Raw genomic sequence first — 18,306 nt, forward strand, 5'->3', positions numbered from 1 at the left:
TTGCACTCCATATACAGGCGCTTACATATATGATAAACAATGCAGAGCTGAATGGGTACACGTGACTGGAGTGGGGCACGTGTTTAAGGGGTCTTGCAGTCCAAAACAGTCGAGATTCAACAAACAAACGTGTAGTAGAAAAGTTTGTGGGGCAAAGTGGAGAATTCAAAAGTTTGTCTTTCTTTTAGATTCTTGCAGTTTATTTTATGTTGGTTGTTACATTTTACTAAGGTGAAAAGTCATTTTAACTGCAAAAACACTAATGAACATATTGTAAATGCCAATGAAAATAAAATAAAAAAAATTGGGTTTGATTACCAGCATTCTTCAAAGTAACTTCTTTTAAGTTCTGCAGAGAAACAAAAATAAGAGGTTTGGTAAAACGTAAAAGACAGGATTCTGGTTAACTATACAATGAAGTAAATTAATAAACACTTTTCACCAGTCATTGCTATACAGAAAAATAACAGTGAACCCTGCAATAAAATGCTTGAAAAAGACACATTCAGTAGATCCAAAGTAGTAGATCTGTTGATCAGGCCTCTTCAGTTAATATTCCCTGCAGTTACTGCAAAAAATAACACGGTGAAATGGTCAATGCAAACATTTTACTTGAATGTACTTTCTCATTGTCTCTAATGCTCCTTGCTAGTTCAGTCAGAAGTATAATAAAGATGATGTCTTGGACTCCAAACACTGCTCAGTGTTCACAAGTTTCTGAGTAACGTCTGCCATGCCTTCAGCTTCTATTGGTTACTACAAAACATAGAAATATTAAAAGAAATGTGTAGCATGTTAAGAGAAATAATCAGTTACTCCTGTGTGTCTTTACATCCTGAGTGAAGTACTGAGTAAAGTGATGAACTGTGATGCTGTGTTTGTGTTGTAGTCACGTGTGTTTGGGCAGAGATGAGCATCTGTATAGTCTGCTTATATTTAAAATCTGTAAAAGCAGGACAGAGATATTGCAGATGATCTCAGACAAACTGATGCATATATGTCTACAGTACATTCTCATCATAAAAATAGCTGAAACTAGCTAATGCATTTAATTACGTTTTCTTATTGCAACTGCATTTACAAAAATAAGAATGTGGAAGGTAAAAATACAAACAAACCTTTCTCTTTGTATATGCTGGACCACTGTGATTATCATCCTCATCTTCCTCGCCTGTTGGTGGGTTGGGTTGCTCGTCGTTTTCTGGAGTAGTAAAAACTCTAGAGTAGACCCACACAACAATTCGATCAAAAATTAAAAATATATCGTTTATTTTATTTAATTTTTTATAGGTTTCGCACAAAGCCGCATTCGCTGCAGTCTCACATGTGAGGTGAGGGTTTGCAAGTTCATTTATGAGCTTATAAGCGCCTGCGCTAGTAAAATACTAAAAAGAAATGCTCAACGATGCTAACCAGAAGTGTTTTTATCGAAATTAGTTCATACATCCATATCTCTTGGTAAATAATAATCCATTGTTTTGTTTGCATCCAAACTGCCCAAACATGGCGGACAGTACTCACCAGCACAGGTACGAGACTCCACCTACGCTGCACGAGTGAAGTCGTTTCTAGGTGCTGATCAACCATCTTGCAACCACCCAATAAAGCATTACAATAATCTAACCTTGAGGTCATGAACGCGTGAATTAACATGAGTAACATTAACATGAGTTTCTGCATTTGACATTGAGAACATAGGTTGTAATTTAGATATATTTTAAAGATGGAAAATGCAGATTTACAAATGCTAGAAACATGACTTTCAAAGGAAAGGTTGATATCAAATAGCACACTTAGATTCCTAACTGACGACAAAGAACTGACAGCACAGCCATCAAGTGTTAGACAGTTTTCTAGATTTTTACATGCAGAGGATTTGGGTTGATAATTAACACTTCTGCTTTTTTTTTTTAGAATTTAGCAGTAGGAAATTACTAGTCATCCCGTTTTGTATATAAGTTATGCATTCTGTTAATTTTGTAAATTGGTATATTTATGTAACATTATGAAGCTCTAAACACTCTCATGCAGTGTATGTTTCATTCATATTGGAAGCCAGATGGCGTCTCATGCAGAAAAGTCCAAAACGGAAACAAAATCCCTAATATGGACAAAGGCATCCAGCTATCGCAATATCTAAAAAAAAAAAAAACCATAAAAGTATCTAATCAAAAAAAAAAGTACAACATTTAAATCATCAAAAAATAATAGTTTTTAGCAAATCATCTCCAGGTAAAAAAAAAAAAAAATATAAAAAATACACAGCTATATTCACATAAAACAAAAAACAACACAAAAAATAAAAAATATATTCTACCACATTATTCTATGAAAAAAATGGAAAAAAGGGTTTGTAGTGTATAAACCAATCATGAACCATACAAATGAAAATTAATTGTCAAACACCAAAATTGAATTCTAATCCAATAAAAAATAAAAAATAAAAAAAAAAAAAAAAAAAAACATATATATAATATTTTGAATAAATATATATGACATTTCTGTTCCCCTCACTTCTGAAATTGTGGCTACACCCCTGTCTGCACCCGAGTTTTACCAAAACGTACTACAACCCATTCTCCATGTCTGTTGTTGAATGTTTGGTTTCCTAGAGACATTCAAGCTTACTATTAATTAAAAGATCCCAATTTTCATTTCCAGAATCAAAATTGTATACATTTAGAGTAAAGTCTCATGATCCACTTTTAAACTCTCATAAATCTCAGGATGACAGACACACACATATCTTATATTAACTCAACCATGTGTCTGTGGTGTCCAGTGTCAGAATGTAAATGTTCCACTCCAAATATTATTGTGGTAGTCTGGAAATTTCTCAACAGCTGTCAGACTTAATGGAAACAGTGGTTTATGATTTTGTAGCATTTAGTTTCTATTGATGTGTGGAAGCCAGCTGACGTGGATGACTTGATCTATGATGACACAGTACAAAAGTTCTCTTCAAACTGTCCCTAAACCCCCGAAAACCCGCCCTTTGCCCTATTTTAAAACTGAGCAGGATTGATCCAGGTTCTGTAATAGACAGTGATTACTTTACAGTAAAAAGTTTAAGTTGTTCTGAAAATGTCATTTCAGAGATTATTATCTAGGTCAGAGACTCTTCTCAGAGGCAGACTAATATCATTAACACCTCAGGGATGTATTTATCATCATAGTAAGGTAAGTAACAGTTAAATTTAGGGTCCTTTAAGTACAAAAAAAAAAAAAAGTTAATATAATTGCATTAATTTATGTTTCAGAGAGTTCATTTGAATTCATTGATGTTTATTTCTTCATGTGTGTTTACTGTAATGTTTGATGGGACTAAAATTAATATATGCCAATCCTTGAATAGTCTTTGTTTCTAAAGAGCTTTTATTCCCTAATCAGTTTGGAGATGATGCAAATCATTCAAACAATTATTTTGTAAAGTTATATATTTTGCATATACAAAGGAACAGATTTAATAAAAGTGTAAAATAAAAATGTAAAATAGACTTTAAAATAAATGAATACCCACTGTATTGATTCATTGTTTGAACAGCAATGATGTTTGCACAGATTATCAGTGTGTCCACATGTCCACATTGCGCTGTCAGGTTGTTTGTGACGCATGAAGCTTGGCATACTGCATGTTTCATTTTGCATGATTAAAATCACAGTTTGTGTTGATTTTTCAGCGATTTATTAACACAGCTCTTTTTATAAGCACTAATAAGACATTAAAATAAACATGTGTTTACCAATACGTTGTTGTTTGCTTTGAACTTGTCTTCTAAGAGCTAAAGTTTTGCCTGAAGCAAACAGCTATATATACATCACTGTGAGCATCAACAGTTTTTTATATTCTGTTTTTTATAGTGCCTAGGGTTTTTTTTTTTAAATAGAATTCCATTGTAAAGATACTTTCATTAAAGAAGAGAAAAACCCAGTTAACAAAAAAAAAAGTTAGAAGAATGTTTTGCTAACATTCCCATTAAGTTTTGAAAATGTTCTAAACCTTTTAAATTCTTTAAAATTATTATTATTTATTTTTATTTTTATTTTTATTTTTATTTATTGGTTATGCAAACATTAAGGGAATTGTCCATTTTATAATTTTGCTAATATTATCAAAACCTTGATTTGAATGTACTCTGAATGTCCTGAAACAATTAGTATAATTAAAAAAAAAAATATTTAGATGAAGGTACAACTACTACTTGACTTGTCTTATTTGATTAAATATAAATGTATATGTAGAGAATGAATTTTTTGAGAACATAATTAACTACCAGATAACTCTGAAACATGCATTTTCACTTTAATTGTGCCTAAAAATGTGTCATGCTCTCCCTGTCATATTAGGAATTCAACTGCTCTCATTTCTCAACCTCCCAGTCATGGAGTGCATGTTTTTATTCGGACCCCACAGAGGCCGTCAGAGACATTCCTAATGGCTCCATGCTTCTTGTCGGAGGTATAAGGAAGAACTTAATGCTTAAGCCATATTAAAACATGTGCCCACTGAAATGTGGCCTCTATACATGTTGTTCTGCACAGCTAGGATGCAGTCCTATCTGATAAGTTGTTCATACAGCTAAGTGTTATTTCCTCCCCTGATATCCTTTCCTGTAGATAGAACATAATGTGTGCCCAAGCAGTATCCCCGTGTGTGCTTAATTTCCCTCCTTTCTGTCCCAGGCTTTGGTTTGTGTGGGATCCCGGAGAATTTAATCAGCGGCCTGATAAAAACAGGAGTAAAAGACATCACAGCCGTGAGCAACAATGCTGGGTGAGAGAGATCTCTAATTAACGTTATCAGTAAAGTCAGTGAAGGGACACAGCGTTTTCAGAGAATTCCCTAATGTGGATGAACTCACTGGGATATATATACAACGGGTTCCTGTCATGTACCCTTAAACACACACAAAGATTGGGAAATAATCTGATTGGGTCAAGGGGCAGGAAAGAGGGGAAAAGGGAAAGAGGCCCATAAGAATCAAGGCTTGAAGGAACACCAGAGTGTATAATGTGATTTCATGTGTGACTAAATAACTAAGTGATTGTTTCTGATGGCAGGGTTGATAACTTTGGCCTGGGCATGCTTTTGAAAACCAAACAGATAAAACGCATGATATCTTCATACGTTGGGGAAAACGCTGAGTTTGAGAGACAATATCTATCAGGCGAGCTGGAATTAGAGCTTACTCCTCAGGTAGATCATTTAACTCATCACAGTTTACATTCTCCAAGTCTAGATTGACTATTTCCTATTTCCTTTTATTAAAATCTTTCATTGGTAGTCTTTAATAACTGATGTCAAGTGATATCCCAGGTAACAAAAACAGGTTATAATAATGTTATGCTAACATTCCCATTAAATTCTAAAAACTTTATTTCTAAAAGCTCTCTGAATGTTTAAAACATTGTTTTTTAAATGTTATACATTTTCAAGATATAAGATATCTTTAAATGATAATTCTGTTTTTGTTACTAGCAGAACGTTTGTTCATAACTTTGAGAGAACCCTGCCAAAACCAAAGTTTCTAAAGTTTGAAGAATATTCAGTGTAAGCTTGATACCAATAACTAATAGCTATTTAGGCACTGCTTTAGCAAACATGCATTCAGACCCTTTGTGTGTAACACTCACAATACAAACAATCTTCAAAATTCAACACTGAATAACCTTTTCACTCAGAAATACATCATGTTACAAACATGGGTTGGAAAAAAGGGTTGCAAACAATAATTCACGTTGACTTTAAATACTATTTGATTGATTTGATTCTATACCAGGGCACTCTAGCAGAGAGGATACGGGCTGGCGGTGCAGGCATCCCAGCATTTTTTACTCCCACTGGGTATGGGACTCTCATCCAGGAGGGCGGATCACCCATAAAATACAACAAAGATGGCAGCATTGCCATTGAAAGTAAAAGCAGAGAGGTGTGGTGAAGCATAGCATTGTCAAAACTTGTTGTTGATTGCTGTAATTTTTTCACTCTCAAAAAAAAAAAAAAAAAAAAAAAATGACATACATATATCTAAGTTTTTGTCCTTTGATTGTCTGGTCCAGGTCCGAGAGTTTAATGGCAGACATTATGTCATGGAAAAAGCCATCAGGGGTGACTTTGCTTTGATAAAGGCCTGGAAATGTGACAAAGCAGGAAATCTTATTTTCAGGTCAAGAAGTTTGTGTATTAAAATTATTTTATTTATGACACTTTAACACCATTTGTCTTTTTAAATTATCTTATTTTCAATATTTCAATATCAATTATGAGCCTACTACCCTAGATTGTCCACTAGGTGTCAGGTTTTATCTGTGTACTGATCTATAATTCTTTGTTTCTAGAATAACTGTATTCATATATAATTACTAAACTTTTTTTTATTTGCCTTTGCTGAACATTATCTTTTTTTTTTTTTTTTTTTTTTTTTTTACAGGAAAACAACTCGTAATTTTAACCAGCCTATGTGTAAAGCGGCCAAAGTTACCATAGTGGAGGTTTGTAACCTTTCCATTTGTGATGGACTTTGTAACTTTGACATTTTCTATAATCGGCCTATAAATTAAAAATGAAAATTACTTACTTTGGTGCACAGGTTGAGGAGATTGTTGATATAGGAAGTTTTGGTCCTGAAGATATTCACATCCCTTCCATATATGTAGACCGGGTAATAGAAGGAGCCAGCTACGAAAAACGAATTGAGGTGAGAAAAACAATTGAACCTATCTGATTTTCACAATTAGAGCTGTTTATTTCATTATTCACACTATATTGTTCATTTTGGACATATTTAACTTTACAAGAATGTGTAGGTCATGTTCAGGACTGCTTTTATTTATAGAAAAGGATGGTTCAGTCTAGCAAGGAAGAGAAACCTAAAGTCAAACAGGACTCAGATATTACCCGGGAGAGAATCATCCGGCGAGCTGCACTGGAGTTTGAGGATGGGATGTATGGTATCCTTAGGTAGCCTGACCACAGATATCACTATCGACATGATAGATATCAGAATGTACAAGTTTCTAACAGTCCTGTTCCCACATACCTTGACAACCCTCTCAGCAAATCTTGGCATTGGAATCCCTATGCTGGCCAGCAATTACATAAGCCCTGAAATCACCGTCCACCTGCAGAGTGAGAATGGAATTTTGGGACTGGTCAGTTTCCGCTATTAAATAACCTGAGCGAGTAATTTTCAAGCTAATGAATTTGCACTTTTGAATTTCCAATCCCTGTTTTAATTTACTTTTAGGGTCCCTATCCAACAGAGAGTGAAGTGGATCCAGATTTAATCAATGCTGGTGTAGACCTCTATTACTTTAACATATTTTATGTTTTGTTGATAAAATTGTTACTCCAAATACACAAATGTAGCAGTGAGTGAAAATCTTTAGTGCCAGATCCACCAACACTGAAGCCATGTAGTGACTATAATACAGTATGAAAGGTGTACAGAATACTCAATATGCTTGCTATGCACAGATATAATGTACACAGATATAATGTACACATTAATGTACACATTACATACATCATATATAGTGTAAACAATAAAACTGAGGACAGAGTATGGAAATCATAAGAAAGAACACGAGTCAACGCCATATATTTATATTATATATTAGACATACATTATTATAATTTATAATATATATATATATATATATATATATATATATATATATATATAATATATAATATAAAATAATAATAAAATCCTCCTTTAATATACTATATTTATATTATATATTAGACATACATTATTATAATTATTATATAATATAAAATAATAATAAAATCCTCCTTTAAAACCCAGATCATGGCCCTTTTGTGTGTGTTCAGGTAAGGAGACAGTAACAGTTTATCCAGGAGCTGCGTATTTCTCCAGCGATGAATCCTTTGCCATGATCAGAGGGTGAGCATCGGTCATATATGAATAAACTACATTCAAACAGCACTTGAAATTAGCATTTTTTTTAGTGTGAGAATTGATGTTCTGGAACATTTTTTTGTGTTGATCCCCTTATGTTTCTTTCACTTTAATTTCTTCACTTTTTATACCCTTTTGTTTAGAGGTCACGTTGACCTGACCATGTTGGGAGCAATGCAGGTTTCCAAGTATGGAGATCTGGCCAATTGGATGATTCCGGTATGAGTTTCATGCTCTATTATTGTATTATCACTGGCAGGCATGCAGTATATTTTCATTTGCTTGGTTTGACATGCACCATGTGTTATTCAGGGTAAAATGGTGAAGGGCATGGGTGGTGCAATGGATCTGGTTTCTAGTGATGCCACAAAAGTAGTCATTACTATGGAACATTCTGCCAAGGTACAATACCCTGAATCTTCAATCTCTCACTTACAGTCATTTTGTTTTAACATTTATTGTCTCTCTTTGCAAAATTTTTATTTAAATTTAAAGGGTGGAAAGCATAAAATCTTAGAGAAGTGCACACTCCCTCTGACTGGAAAACAGTGTGTTGACCGTATAATCACTGAAAAGGTCAGTAAAACTTATTTCAAAGAAATACATTTTTTAACACCTTGCATCTTTTTAAGGACAGCAGGATTTGTGTTGTCACCTGTTCTAGGCAGTGTTTGATGTCGATAAGAACAAGGGTTTAACTCTCATTGAGATTTGGGAAGGACTGACACCGGATGACATCAAAGCATGCACTGGGACGGAGTTTGAGGTGAGACTAACAGACACCAAACCGATGAAGTGTGCAAAATAATAATAATAATAAATGAATAAATAAAATAACATGGACTGTCTCTGTCATGACTGTTGAATTACTTCCGTAGTGGCTGTGCTGAAAAGTTGTATGCAATTAAAATGATTCATCTAGTAAACAAGATTATGAGCTGTTGAAACGTTGTGGGAAAGGTTTGTGTATAAGTATGAAATACATCAGTTAAGTCATTCTGGTATTTTTCAGGTGTCTCAAGACTTACGACCGATGCGGCAGATATGAGGAAATACTGAGGATTTATATTGACGGCCTTCTTCCAGAATGCTGAGACAGGACAAGAGCAAGAGAGAGGACTGGACTGCCTCCTTTTCAACAATTCTGATTCATTTGTTCTTGCCCCAATTTAAAATAAATAATGTTGGCGTGATGTTTGTTTTTAATTTTTTGTTGCTTTGTCAGCACAGTCATTTCATTTCTGTAAGATGCAACCCAATATAGTGTAAATAGATCAAATCAATGAACAAAGCTTTTTTTGTGATATATAAAAACAGGCCATTCAATGGACCTCTGCTCAGTACAAGTTTTGCCCCTAGTGTCACTCTGTGATTGGTCATCAACCTGAACAACAAACATTGCACAACTCTCTGAAGACAGAGGTCTATGTGTTCCACAGGGTTTGGGACAAAACACTATTTCACCATCCTCTTTACAGTACTTAAAGGACCCCATGATTTTTTTTTTCAAATTATAGACAAAAACAACATGCACACAATGTTTACTGGAATTTACAGAATTAAAGGCCAGATTGTGAAATGGTGACACTGTAATCCCAGAGATGAGATATAAACTTGCAAAGTCAGCGTGAGGGAAAACAAGCCAGCACAAACTGTCCCTCATCTGAGTCATGCTGGGAATTCCTGTCCTAGGCAGAATGATGTCATAAGCTCCTGTATATGAGCAGGTCCCAATCACTGCATCTGCCAAAACGCACAATCTGTCTAGTCTACAGCATCTACGGCATTAAGGTAAGAAGTTGTTTACACAAAAAGCTAATAAGGTAAATATATGAAATGCAAAGTATGGCACAGTGGTCAAGGCTAGATTCTAAATAGTGTGCATTATAGTTGACACCTACATGAACACTTTACAGCTGGCTGTGTTTGACTGTAAATCATTCTTAAAATGCTACTGAGGTTAGAAACGTGTCGTATGTAACATTAGAGACGCTCCCTTAAATTTGCGAATATCGAACATCCAACTTCAAGCCAATTTCATATGATGTTAAACCATTTCCAGGAATTGAAATAAAGATCAAATAAAATAAAAATATTAGCTAGATGAAAAACTTAAGGCCCATTAACAACAAAAACAAACAATAAAGATATACTAACTATATTAGCGTACGCACCAATGCACGACAATGCACTGATATAAGCGAGCTGCAGTTTTGTCGTCTGTCGCTTTAAAGGGGTCATGACGTCGCTAAAAAAAACATTATTTTGTGTATTTGGTGTAATGCAATGTGTTTAAAACATTAAATTCACATAAAAGCACAATATTCACACTGCTGTAATGTCAGGTCACTTCTGGCTGTGCTGATTGGCTGTGTGAATACCTCAAGCAAATGAGTTTATGTGATGTTTAAGTTTGATAAAAAAACATTATTTTCACAGTGGGGACATAATTACTGTATAATGACTTATTGTCTTTTTTATGCTTTGTGTTGGCGCCACGTAAACAAAACAACCATGTATTTGTGATCAGGCCTTGTCTTTCTCGTGGACTGTGCCGTTTTAGGTAGGAATACCTCAAGCTGTTTTTATTTATAACTTTTTAAACAATTAAAAATAGGTAAACATTTAAAATGTGTTCAGTAGCAAACCAGTTTTACTGTGGTATCAAAATTGGTATTGAACCCATTTAAATGCTTGTGCGCTTTAAAGTCAGGTCGATTCTGATTGGCTGTCAGTATTCAACGGCCCTGTCGTTCAACAGCTGAAAAAAAAACCTTGTTCTGAAAATTATTCCAACGATATTGTTCCTCTGTGACGTGGACTCTGCTATTTAGAACAGCTTTTAGAACTAACCTCATATCTTTAACGTTATCGACTTATCGTTGTAGTCATCATGGTGAACGGGACTTTAGACTTAAAAACTTAATAGAATATTAGAAATATTGCCTTAACCAGCTGAAGTAAGTAACGTAGGTTTAATTAAATTACTAGTAAAACATAAATAAAAAATGTATTCTAAAACAATTATTAAATACTGTATTTAAATATACTAAAATAACACTGATGTTTTCAGATGTGCCCAGCTGCTAGATCCTGTTTATTAGTTCTTCTCACAATTCTGCCTTGTATTTGGTGAGTGCTGTAGGAAAACTAGATTTTATTAGGTTGTTAATAAGTATTTTTTGGACATTTTGCATCTATTAATTTCCTTTCTTTTGCATACTTTTGTTATACAAGGTGTGAGCAGCCGGTAAACTGCAGGTGGGGACCGTATGGGGACTGGTCAGAGTGTGACGGCTGTACCAAGACACAAGTAAGAAAATAAACACAGCTTTATTTGAAGCAAGTTTAGAGAGTATAATTGCTACTGGCCACGACTGAATGATTGACCTCCTAATGGGGTTTTCTCTCAGGTTCGAATGCGCCCCGTAGAAACGTTCCCTCAGTTTGGAGGCAGCTCTTGTACAGGCGAGGCCATCCAGAGACAACCCTGTTCACCAAAGAAAACCTGCCCCCTACAGGCAGGATGCAGAAACAGGTTTCGCTGCACATCTGGTAGGTCACTTCTGTCTGTGATTTTGAATTTGTGTGGACAGTTTGCAGTCAGTTTACAGTTTTCATTGATTTGTTTATTTATAGGTCAGTGCATCAGTCCATCTTTGGTGTGCAATGGAGATCATGATTGTGAAGATGGTTTAGATGAGCAGCGCTGTAGTGGCAGTGTCACTTTAGTGTGTAATGAGCAAAAGCCACCACCCAACTCTGACCTCACAGGAAGAGGGTAGAATACAGCTTTTATGCACAATATAAATAATTGTAAAAATATATTATTCATGGTAAAATACAATACAGTGATATTTGTCATCCATTAGGTTTGATGTGTTGACGGGTGAGCTGAGAGCCGGTGTCATTAACACTCGTAGCTTTGGTGGGCAGTGCAGGAAAGTCTTTAGTGGGGACCACAGAGATTTCTACAGACTTCCATGGAGTCTACTCAGATATAGCTTTCAGGTGAAATTTTAATTTTAGGCCTATCTCTTTATTAAAATGATAACTATAGTCTATTGTAATATAAACTAACAGTTTCTATTATTTCCTTTCAGGTCAGTGTTGAAAATGATTTCACTGACGAGTACTATAACAGTTCCTGGTCCTACATGAGGCATGAAGAGGAAAGAAAAAATATCAGAGGAGGTCATGATCATAAAACCTTTCATAACAAATTGAAACAGGACAAGGTAATGATGGGTTCAGTACTTTAAATTATAAAAAAAGGCTAAAAAATATTAGATTAATAAATTAATTAATTAAATAAATTTATAATTTTTGTTCTTTCTGTCTCAAAGACTTATCACCTTCTTATAATAAGAAATGAGGTAGAGGTGGCTCAGTTCCAGAACAATGCACCTGAGTACCTCTCTCTATCTGAAGACTTCTGGAAGGATCTGTCAGCCCTGCCTAGCACATATGACCCATCAGCCTATAGATTCTTTATACAGCGTTACGGCACACACTACATGGAAGAGGGCTCTCTGGGTGGCCAGTATCGGGCCCTGCTGGAGCTGGATGCAAGTTATATGATGGAGATGAGTATGTGTTAACTTCCATTTTTCCTCTGTTAATATCTAATTGTGATATTCTATAAGGGCATATAAACTATATGGGCAGGCCAGGGTATTAAATTATGCCAGAAATATTTCTTATGGTTTTCAATTCAAAAAAGTTGGACTGCAATGACCATAGTTCAGTTTAGTCTGCCATATCACAAGAGGAAGGTGGGGAAAAGGTGAAAAAAAGTAATTGAATTGCATCATTTCTGAATTAGTTATATTACTAAACTAACTATATCTTATTTTGATATAAAACAAACACAAAAGTTATTTACATTATTAAATATAAAACAACAACAAAAGTTATTTACATTCTTGTTTAATTATTTCATTTTTTATTTTTATTTTAATGCATTTTAATATAATATATTCTGAAATATTTCTGAATTTTTGTATTAAAAAGTCTGTAGGCAAGACCATTATGTGCATGCTTCAGTCTAGATTTTGTTTGATGGATGCCAGAATGACCATCAAATTTTAGAGCTCCTTCATCACCACAATTCCTGTTAACCCCTTTGTAAGAGGTATGTGTGAATCTTTCATTTTGTTAAATATAGTTTTCTTTTAATGCAGGTAGAACGGATATTGATTTCCAACAGTGTATTACACGTGTGAAGCGACGGTTCTTCTATAAAAAGAAAAAAACCAAGTGTACGAAACTAATGAAGACAATTGAGAGTTCAAGCGGTTAGTCCAAGTGACTGATTCTTTGTCAATTGATGTCATTTAAATATATCAGATTTGAATGTTACGACCTGACAGACTGTGCTGCATTCCCTTTGAAATGTTTTACAGAGAACAGAAATCATAAGATGCCAGTAAAAACAGACATTATTGGAGGACATCCCGCTTATATTGCTGGCCTTAGTCTTCTAGATTTGGAAAACCCTGACAGTAACAAACAGATGTATTCCAAATGGGCTGGATCAGTGAAGGAGTTCCCTAAAGTAATAAAACAGAAGGTAGGTCAGAATTAAGACATCAAAAACATGTGCGTAGTAGTACAAGATTAAAGTAAGGCTATAGAAGCATTCATAATATGGTGTCATATTCCTAGCTGCGGCCACTGTATGAATTGGTAAAAGAGGTGCCATGTGCCGGGCTGAAGAAACTCCACCTCAAGAGGGCACTGGAGGCCTATCTGGAGGATCAGAGCCCTTGTCACTGCAGACCATGTCAGAACAATGGCATGGCTGTGCTCACTGATGGTGTGTGCACCTGTGTGTGCAGGCCAGGCACCAGTGGTAATGCCTGCCAGAATGGCCATGTCCTTGGAGAACAACCAGGTAAGAATGTTTGTTGATTTATTACAGATAAACTCAAATGCAAATGTGTATCTTCCGTGGCACACTATATCATCTGAACAATCAGTCAGTAATTATATGGACACAAAGTTTTATTTTGGTATAGACATCTCTGAAGATAATGAAAACTTGTAGTTCATTAAGAAAGTCAGATTGATTCAGCTGAATCAGTTCATTGAATTTTAACTATTCATTAAAACAACTTGTGAATAAGTTATAAATAAGTTCGGAAATCAGACTACACTTTGCACTAATTTCTTTAGGATTCATAATACTTTGTATGCTGTAATTCACAAAAAAAAACTGACTCATCTGATCATGAACCAATCTACCCAGGCTGCATTAAATGTTGTTCTTCTGCAGTTGCTGAGAACATTTCAATAAAATATATATATATATATATACTTTTATTGCACCACATTCAATACAGACTGCTCACGACTCACATTTACAATGAATGCAGATAAGATTTTCTTTTCATTGTGACATTAAAGAGTCAGCAGCAAAGCATCAACACATCACTTTATAAATTAAACATTACAAAAATAAAACTCAAAGCAGTTTATTTAAAAGTAAAAAACCAACAAACCTTTTCACAAATACTCAAATATGTCAAACATGTCCTGCTTTATAGGAGTGATTGAAGGAGTCTGGAGCTGTTGGTCTGCCTGGAGTAGCTGCTCTCAGAGTCAAAAGTCAAGGACTCGTTTGTGTAATAATCCTGCTCCAAGAAATGGAGGCAGGAATTGCATAGGAGAGACGGTAGAGCGTAAAAGCTGTGAGGACTCTGATTTTGAACACCTCAAGTGAGGATCAACAATTCATACATTTTATTTAGATTTTATTTTTTTCAGACCTAGACTCATGACAGTTTTTCATACTCTAGAATGATGGAGCCACACTGCTTTGATCCCTCAGTGACACCAGTGAAGACATGTAAAACTCCACCTCCTTTGATGAATGGATTTGTTTTGGTAATTGTCTCGCTAATCAAGGGAACTGGAGGGGGGTGGGAATACACACATTAGTGAAAACCCCTTCAATACACAAAACTTGCAACAGACATGTGTTTTACATCTCACCCATCATGTATTCAGGACCCCAAAGACACCTATCCAGTAGGCAGTAAGATTGAGTACACCTGCACAGACGGACATGAACACGTTGGCAATCCAGTCGCTGAGTGTACAGAGAACCTGACCTGGAGGACATCGCGCATGGAGTGCAAAAGTAGTTATTTAAACTTTTTATTATTCAAAAGAAAGAAATTCCCCATATAACATATATATATATATATATATATATATATATATATATATATATATATATTATATATATATATATATATTTTTTATATTTGTATATATTTTTTATGAAATTATATTATTATATAATATTGTTATATATTTTTGAAAATATATTTTAAAATATAAATGTATTTTTTTAAGTATTTTAAAACATATTTTGCCCTCCATATATTTCAATCCAAGACTATATAATCATATTTCACATATGAAGGAAAACTTTATTTGTCTATATAACTCGTGTGAACCTATAATATTTGAATAAAAATCAGCAATGAACATAATATACAATGTTCCAATATATATAAAAATGATTAAAATATGATAAATTTAGTTTTGATCTCTAGTAAGCTATTCCACCCACATTTGTATTTAGCCTAAATGTAGACTACTGTAAAACTGGAAATGCTTTTTCTTTCCTCTGAAATACATTTTGAAGTATATGAAAGTTCAATTTTTAAAATATATTTCATTAACCTTCACTGTTTACAACAAATATTTAGCATATATTTCAAATATATTTTGGCCAGTATTTATTTATTTTTTGGCTGTGTGAGTCATTCTGAAGTGTTCTGGATGGTTGTCAAAACTTTGCTCTGCAGTTGTTAAGGCATTTCTATATGATAACCTACTCTTTAAATGTATTTTCTTCTCATTGTGCACCAGAAACAGCATGTGATCCTCCAGCTGTTCTGAGTAATGTCATTGCTACACCCTCAAAACAAGCTTATCTGATCGGGGAAAGTGTGGCCCTGTCATGCCCAAGTGGGATGCAGAAAGAAGGCGAAGCAGAAATCATGTGCCGTCCTGGTCTCAGCTGGTATCCAACACCTGAGAGTGTCCGATGCAACCCAGGTAGGCTGTAGATTCCTAATAAACACCAATGAGGTACTTGGTTTCAATTATTACTTATATTGTTTTTCTGAATAGTGGAAGCAGTGCCCACTCAACCAAGCCTGTTTTGCAAACCATGGGAAAAACCAGCAAAGGGCCAGTGTGTTTGCAAAATGCCATATGAATGCATGTAAGTTTATTAGTTAAGATATAGAATACAAAATGAATTATGAATACAAAAATGAATAATGGCCATTCAAAGCAGCATGAATTAATGTCAAATCTCTATGTGATGTTGAGCAGGAAGTCATTCCAGATTTGTGGCTCTGTGCGTCCTGGACGCGTGACTAGAATGAGCATCTGCCAGCTTGGGGCCTTGCAGTGTCTGGGGCAAACATTTACTTTGCTACAAGATAGTGCATGCATTTGGCCTGAAACCCAATTCAAATCCTGTCAGGACTGCCATCAGTGGGAGACATGTGATGGTATGCTCTTTGTAAAACATCAAAACCTTTATATATATATATATATATGTGTGTGTAATATATATATATGTGTGTGTGTGTGTATGTGTGTGTGTGTAAGTGTGTGTGTGTGTGTACTTTATTTATTTATTTTTGTGGGGCTTAAAATACAAAATACCCAAGTGCATTAACTGTGCCCAGATTATGAACATACATATATATATTCTTATTTTCATTATCTTTCAAAAATAGTCTACACCGTGTATTTCAGGTATGAAATATATATTTATTCTTGACATTTTAGTCATATCTCAGTGGTTTGAAACTGTTCCCATGTGTGCAGAAAAAGTCATAGCTTGAGAATAAGTGTATAAATGTATAAACTTGCAAAATCAAAAAAATAAAAATTATTTTACCAAAATACTAAACTAAAACAAAACACAAAAAAATTATTACTAATAAAAAACATAAATAATATATTACAAATAACAGAGCTGAATTAAAGTCAAACATAAAAGATGTTTACATAAAGTCCACAAGAGGAAATAATAGTTGAATTTATAAAAATGATCCCAATCAAAAGTTTACATACGCTTGATTCTTAATACTTTGTTGTTACCTGGATGATCCACAGCGCTGTGTTTTTGTGATAGTTGTTCATGAGTCCCATGTTTGTACTGAACAGTTAAACTGCCCACTGTTCTTCAGAAAAATCCTAAAGGTCCCACAAACTATTTGGTTTTTCAGCATTTTTATGTATTTGAACCCTTTCCAACAATGACTGTATGATTTTGAAATCCATCTTTTCACACGGAGGACAACTGAGGGACTCATATGCAACTATTACAGAAGGTTCAAACGCTCACTTATGCTCCAGAAGGAAAAACGAAACTGTATGTTAAACATGTAAATGTATCCCCAGGTTCGAAATGTGAATGTAAAGATCCTGAGGACTGCTCAGAAGACTCCACCCACCTGTGTGTCTCTCTAATGGGCGGAGCTCCTGAGATGGTTTCAGAGTGTGAGGCGGGAGCTTGGCGATGTCAGGGGAAAAACATCAAAGTACTCAGCATTGGAGATTGTCAGGCATAAACAACTTCTTTCAATTGCTTGTTGCAACTAAATGTTTTTTTTTTTTTTTTTGCTTTAATGTGTAGTAATATGTAATAATATATATATATATATAAATATTGTAAATAAGTGCACATTCATTAATAAAATGCTTCTTAAATTGTGGGCAATGTGATTGACAAGCAGATCAAAGTCACATTTACACTTTTCAGTGTAATCCACATAAAAAAGGGCTTGTTTTTGTTTGTCTCTGCATTTGCAGGGATGGAAGAAAGTATTTTAATGTTGCAAAAATATACACTTAAGCTTTAACAGATGAAAAGTACACATCTGAAAGTCTGCTAACATTTTTTTGTGCTGTTCCACATCGATATCCAGATTGCTCAAAAAAACCTGAATAGCATGCGGTGAGTGACTATAAAGCAATAATTGGCTATTTGTACAAATCAATAATGAGTGAGCATTTCAGCTGTGAAAATTTCTTAATTGGTGCACAATTAGGAACTTGTGCAAGGACCTTCATGCAGAAGCTCAAACTCATGGCAGCCATGAAGCACAGATTCAAGCTCTGTGTGCTTTGCGTTCTTACAGTTTTCAGGCAGTACATTTGCTTCCCATCTTTTGAATATTCTCTGGGGATTTTGCACTTGCAAGTTTTTGATACTAAAAAGAAAAGACAATGTTGAATTATTTCAATTGAATACAAATCAAAGACGCTTTGATTCTGAAATAACACATTACATAAGGATTTGGATTGATCAGATCTGTACCTGAGCAGGTCTCCCACTCGTAAC

The 18,306-nt window shown here is 34.6% G+C and overlaps 2 protein-coding genes across 5 annotated transcripts; both read left to right on the forward strand.

The window, feature by feature from the left end:
- The first annotated feature begins 2,969 nt into the window (after positions 1–2,969).
- Positions 2,970–9,118, forward strand: LOC109046059 (succinyl-CoA:3-ketoacid coenzyme A transferase 1, mitochondrial-like). The gene is made up of 17 exons (XM_042778953.1): positions 2,970–3,180; positions 4,348–4,459; positions 4,684–4,774; positions 5,062–5,197; positions 5,781–5,930; positions 6,061–6,167; positions 6,432–6,492; positions 6,591–6,698; positions 6,837–6,951; positions 7,058–7,152; positions 7,248–7,296; positions 7,838–7,910; positions 8,069–8,144; positions 8,238–8,327; positions 8,421–8,501; positions 8,590–8,691; positions 8,938–9,118. The coding sequence occupies exons 1-17, from the start codon at positions 3,085–3,087 to the stop codon at positions 8,971–8,973; spliced, it is 1,578 nt and encodes a 525-aa protein (XP_042634887.1). The 5' UTR covers positions 2,970–3,084; the 3' UTR covers positions 8,974–9,118.
- A 445-nt stretch (positions 9,119–9,563) lies between these two features.
- Positions 9,564–17,800, forward strand: c7b (complement component 7b). 4 transcript variants are annotated; one of them, XM_042778951.1, is made up of 18 exons: positions 9,565–9,716; positions 10,999–11,057; positions 11,163–11,238; positions 11,339–11,480; positions 11,565–11,706; positions 11,798–11,936; positions 12,029–12,163; positions 12,272–12,515; positions 13,109–13,222; positions 13,331–13,497; positions 13,593–13,821; positions 14,474–14,645; positions 14,726–14,813; positions 14,937–15,072; positions 15,810–15,998; positions 16,074–16,167; positions 16,281–16,462; positions 17,364–17,800. In XM_042778951.1, the coding sequence occupies exons 1-18, from the start codon at positions 9,645–9,647 to the stop codon at positions 17,531–17,533; spliced, it is 2,550 nt and encodes an 849-aa protein (XP_042634885.1). In that variant the 5' UTR covers positions 9,565–9,644; the 3' UTR covers positions 17,534–17,800. The 4 variants fall into 4 exon arrangements, with proteins under 4 accessions (XP_042634883.1, XP_042634884.1, XP_042634885.1 ...); XM_042778952.1 differs by having other exon boundaries at positions 14,937–15,069; XM_042778949.1 differs by having other exon boundaries at positions 9,564–9,716; positions 11,339–11,706.
- Positions 17,801–18,306: the final 506 nt, after the last annotated feature.

Source organism: Cyprinus carpio, chromosome A21 (genome assembly GCF_018340385.1).
Source record: "Cyprinus carpio isolate SPL01 chromosome A21, ASM1834038v1, whole genome shotgun sequence".
Lineage (NCBI taxonomy): Eukaryota > Metazoa > Chordata > Actinopteri > Cypriniformes > Cyprinidae > Cyprinus > Cyprinus carpio.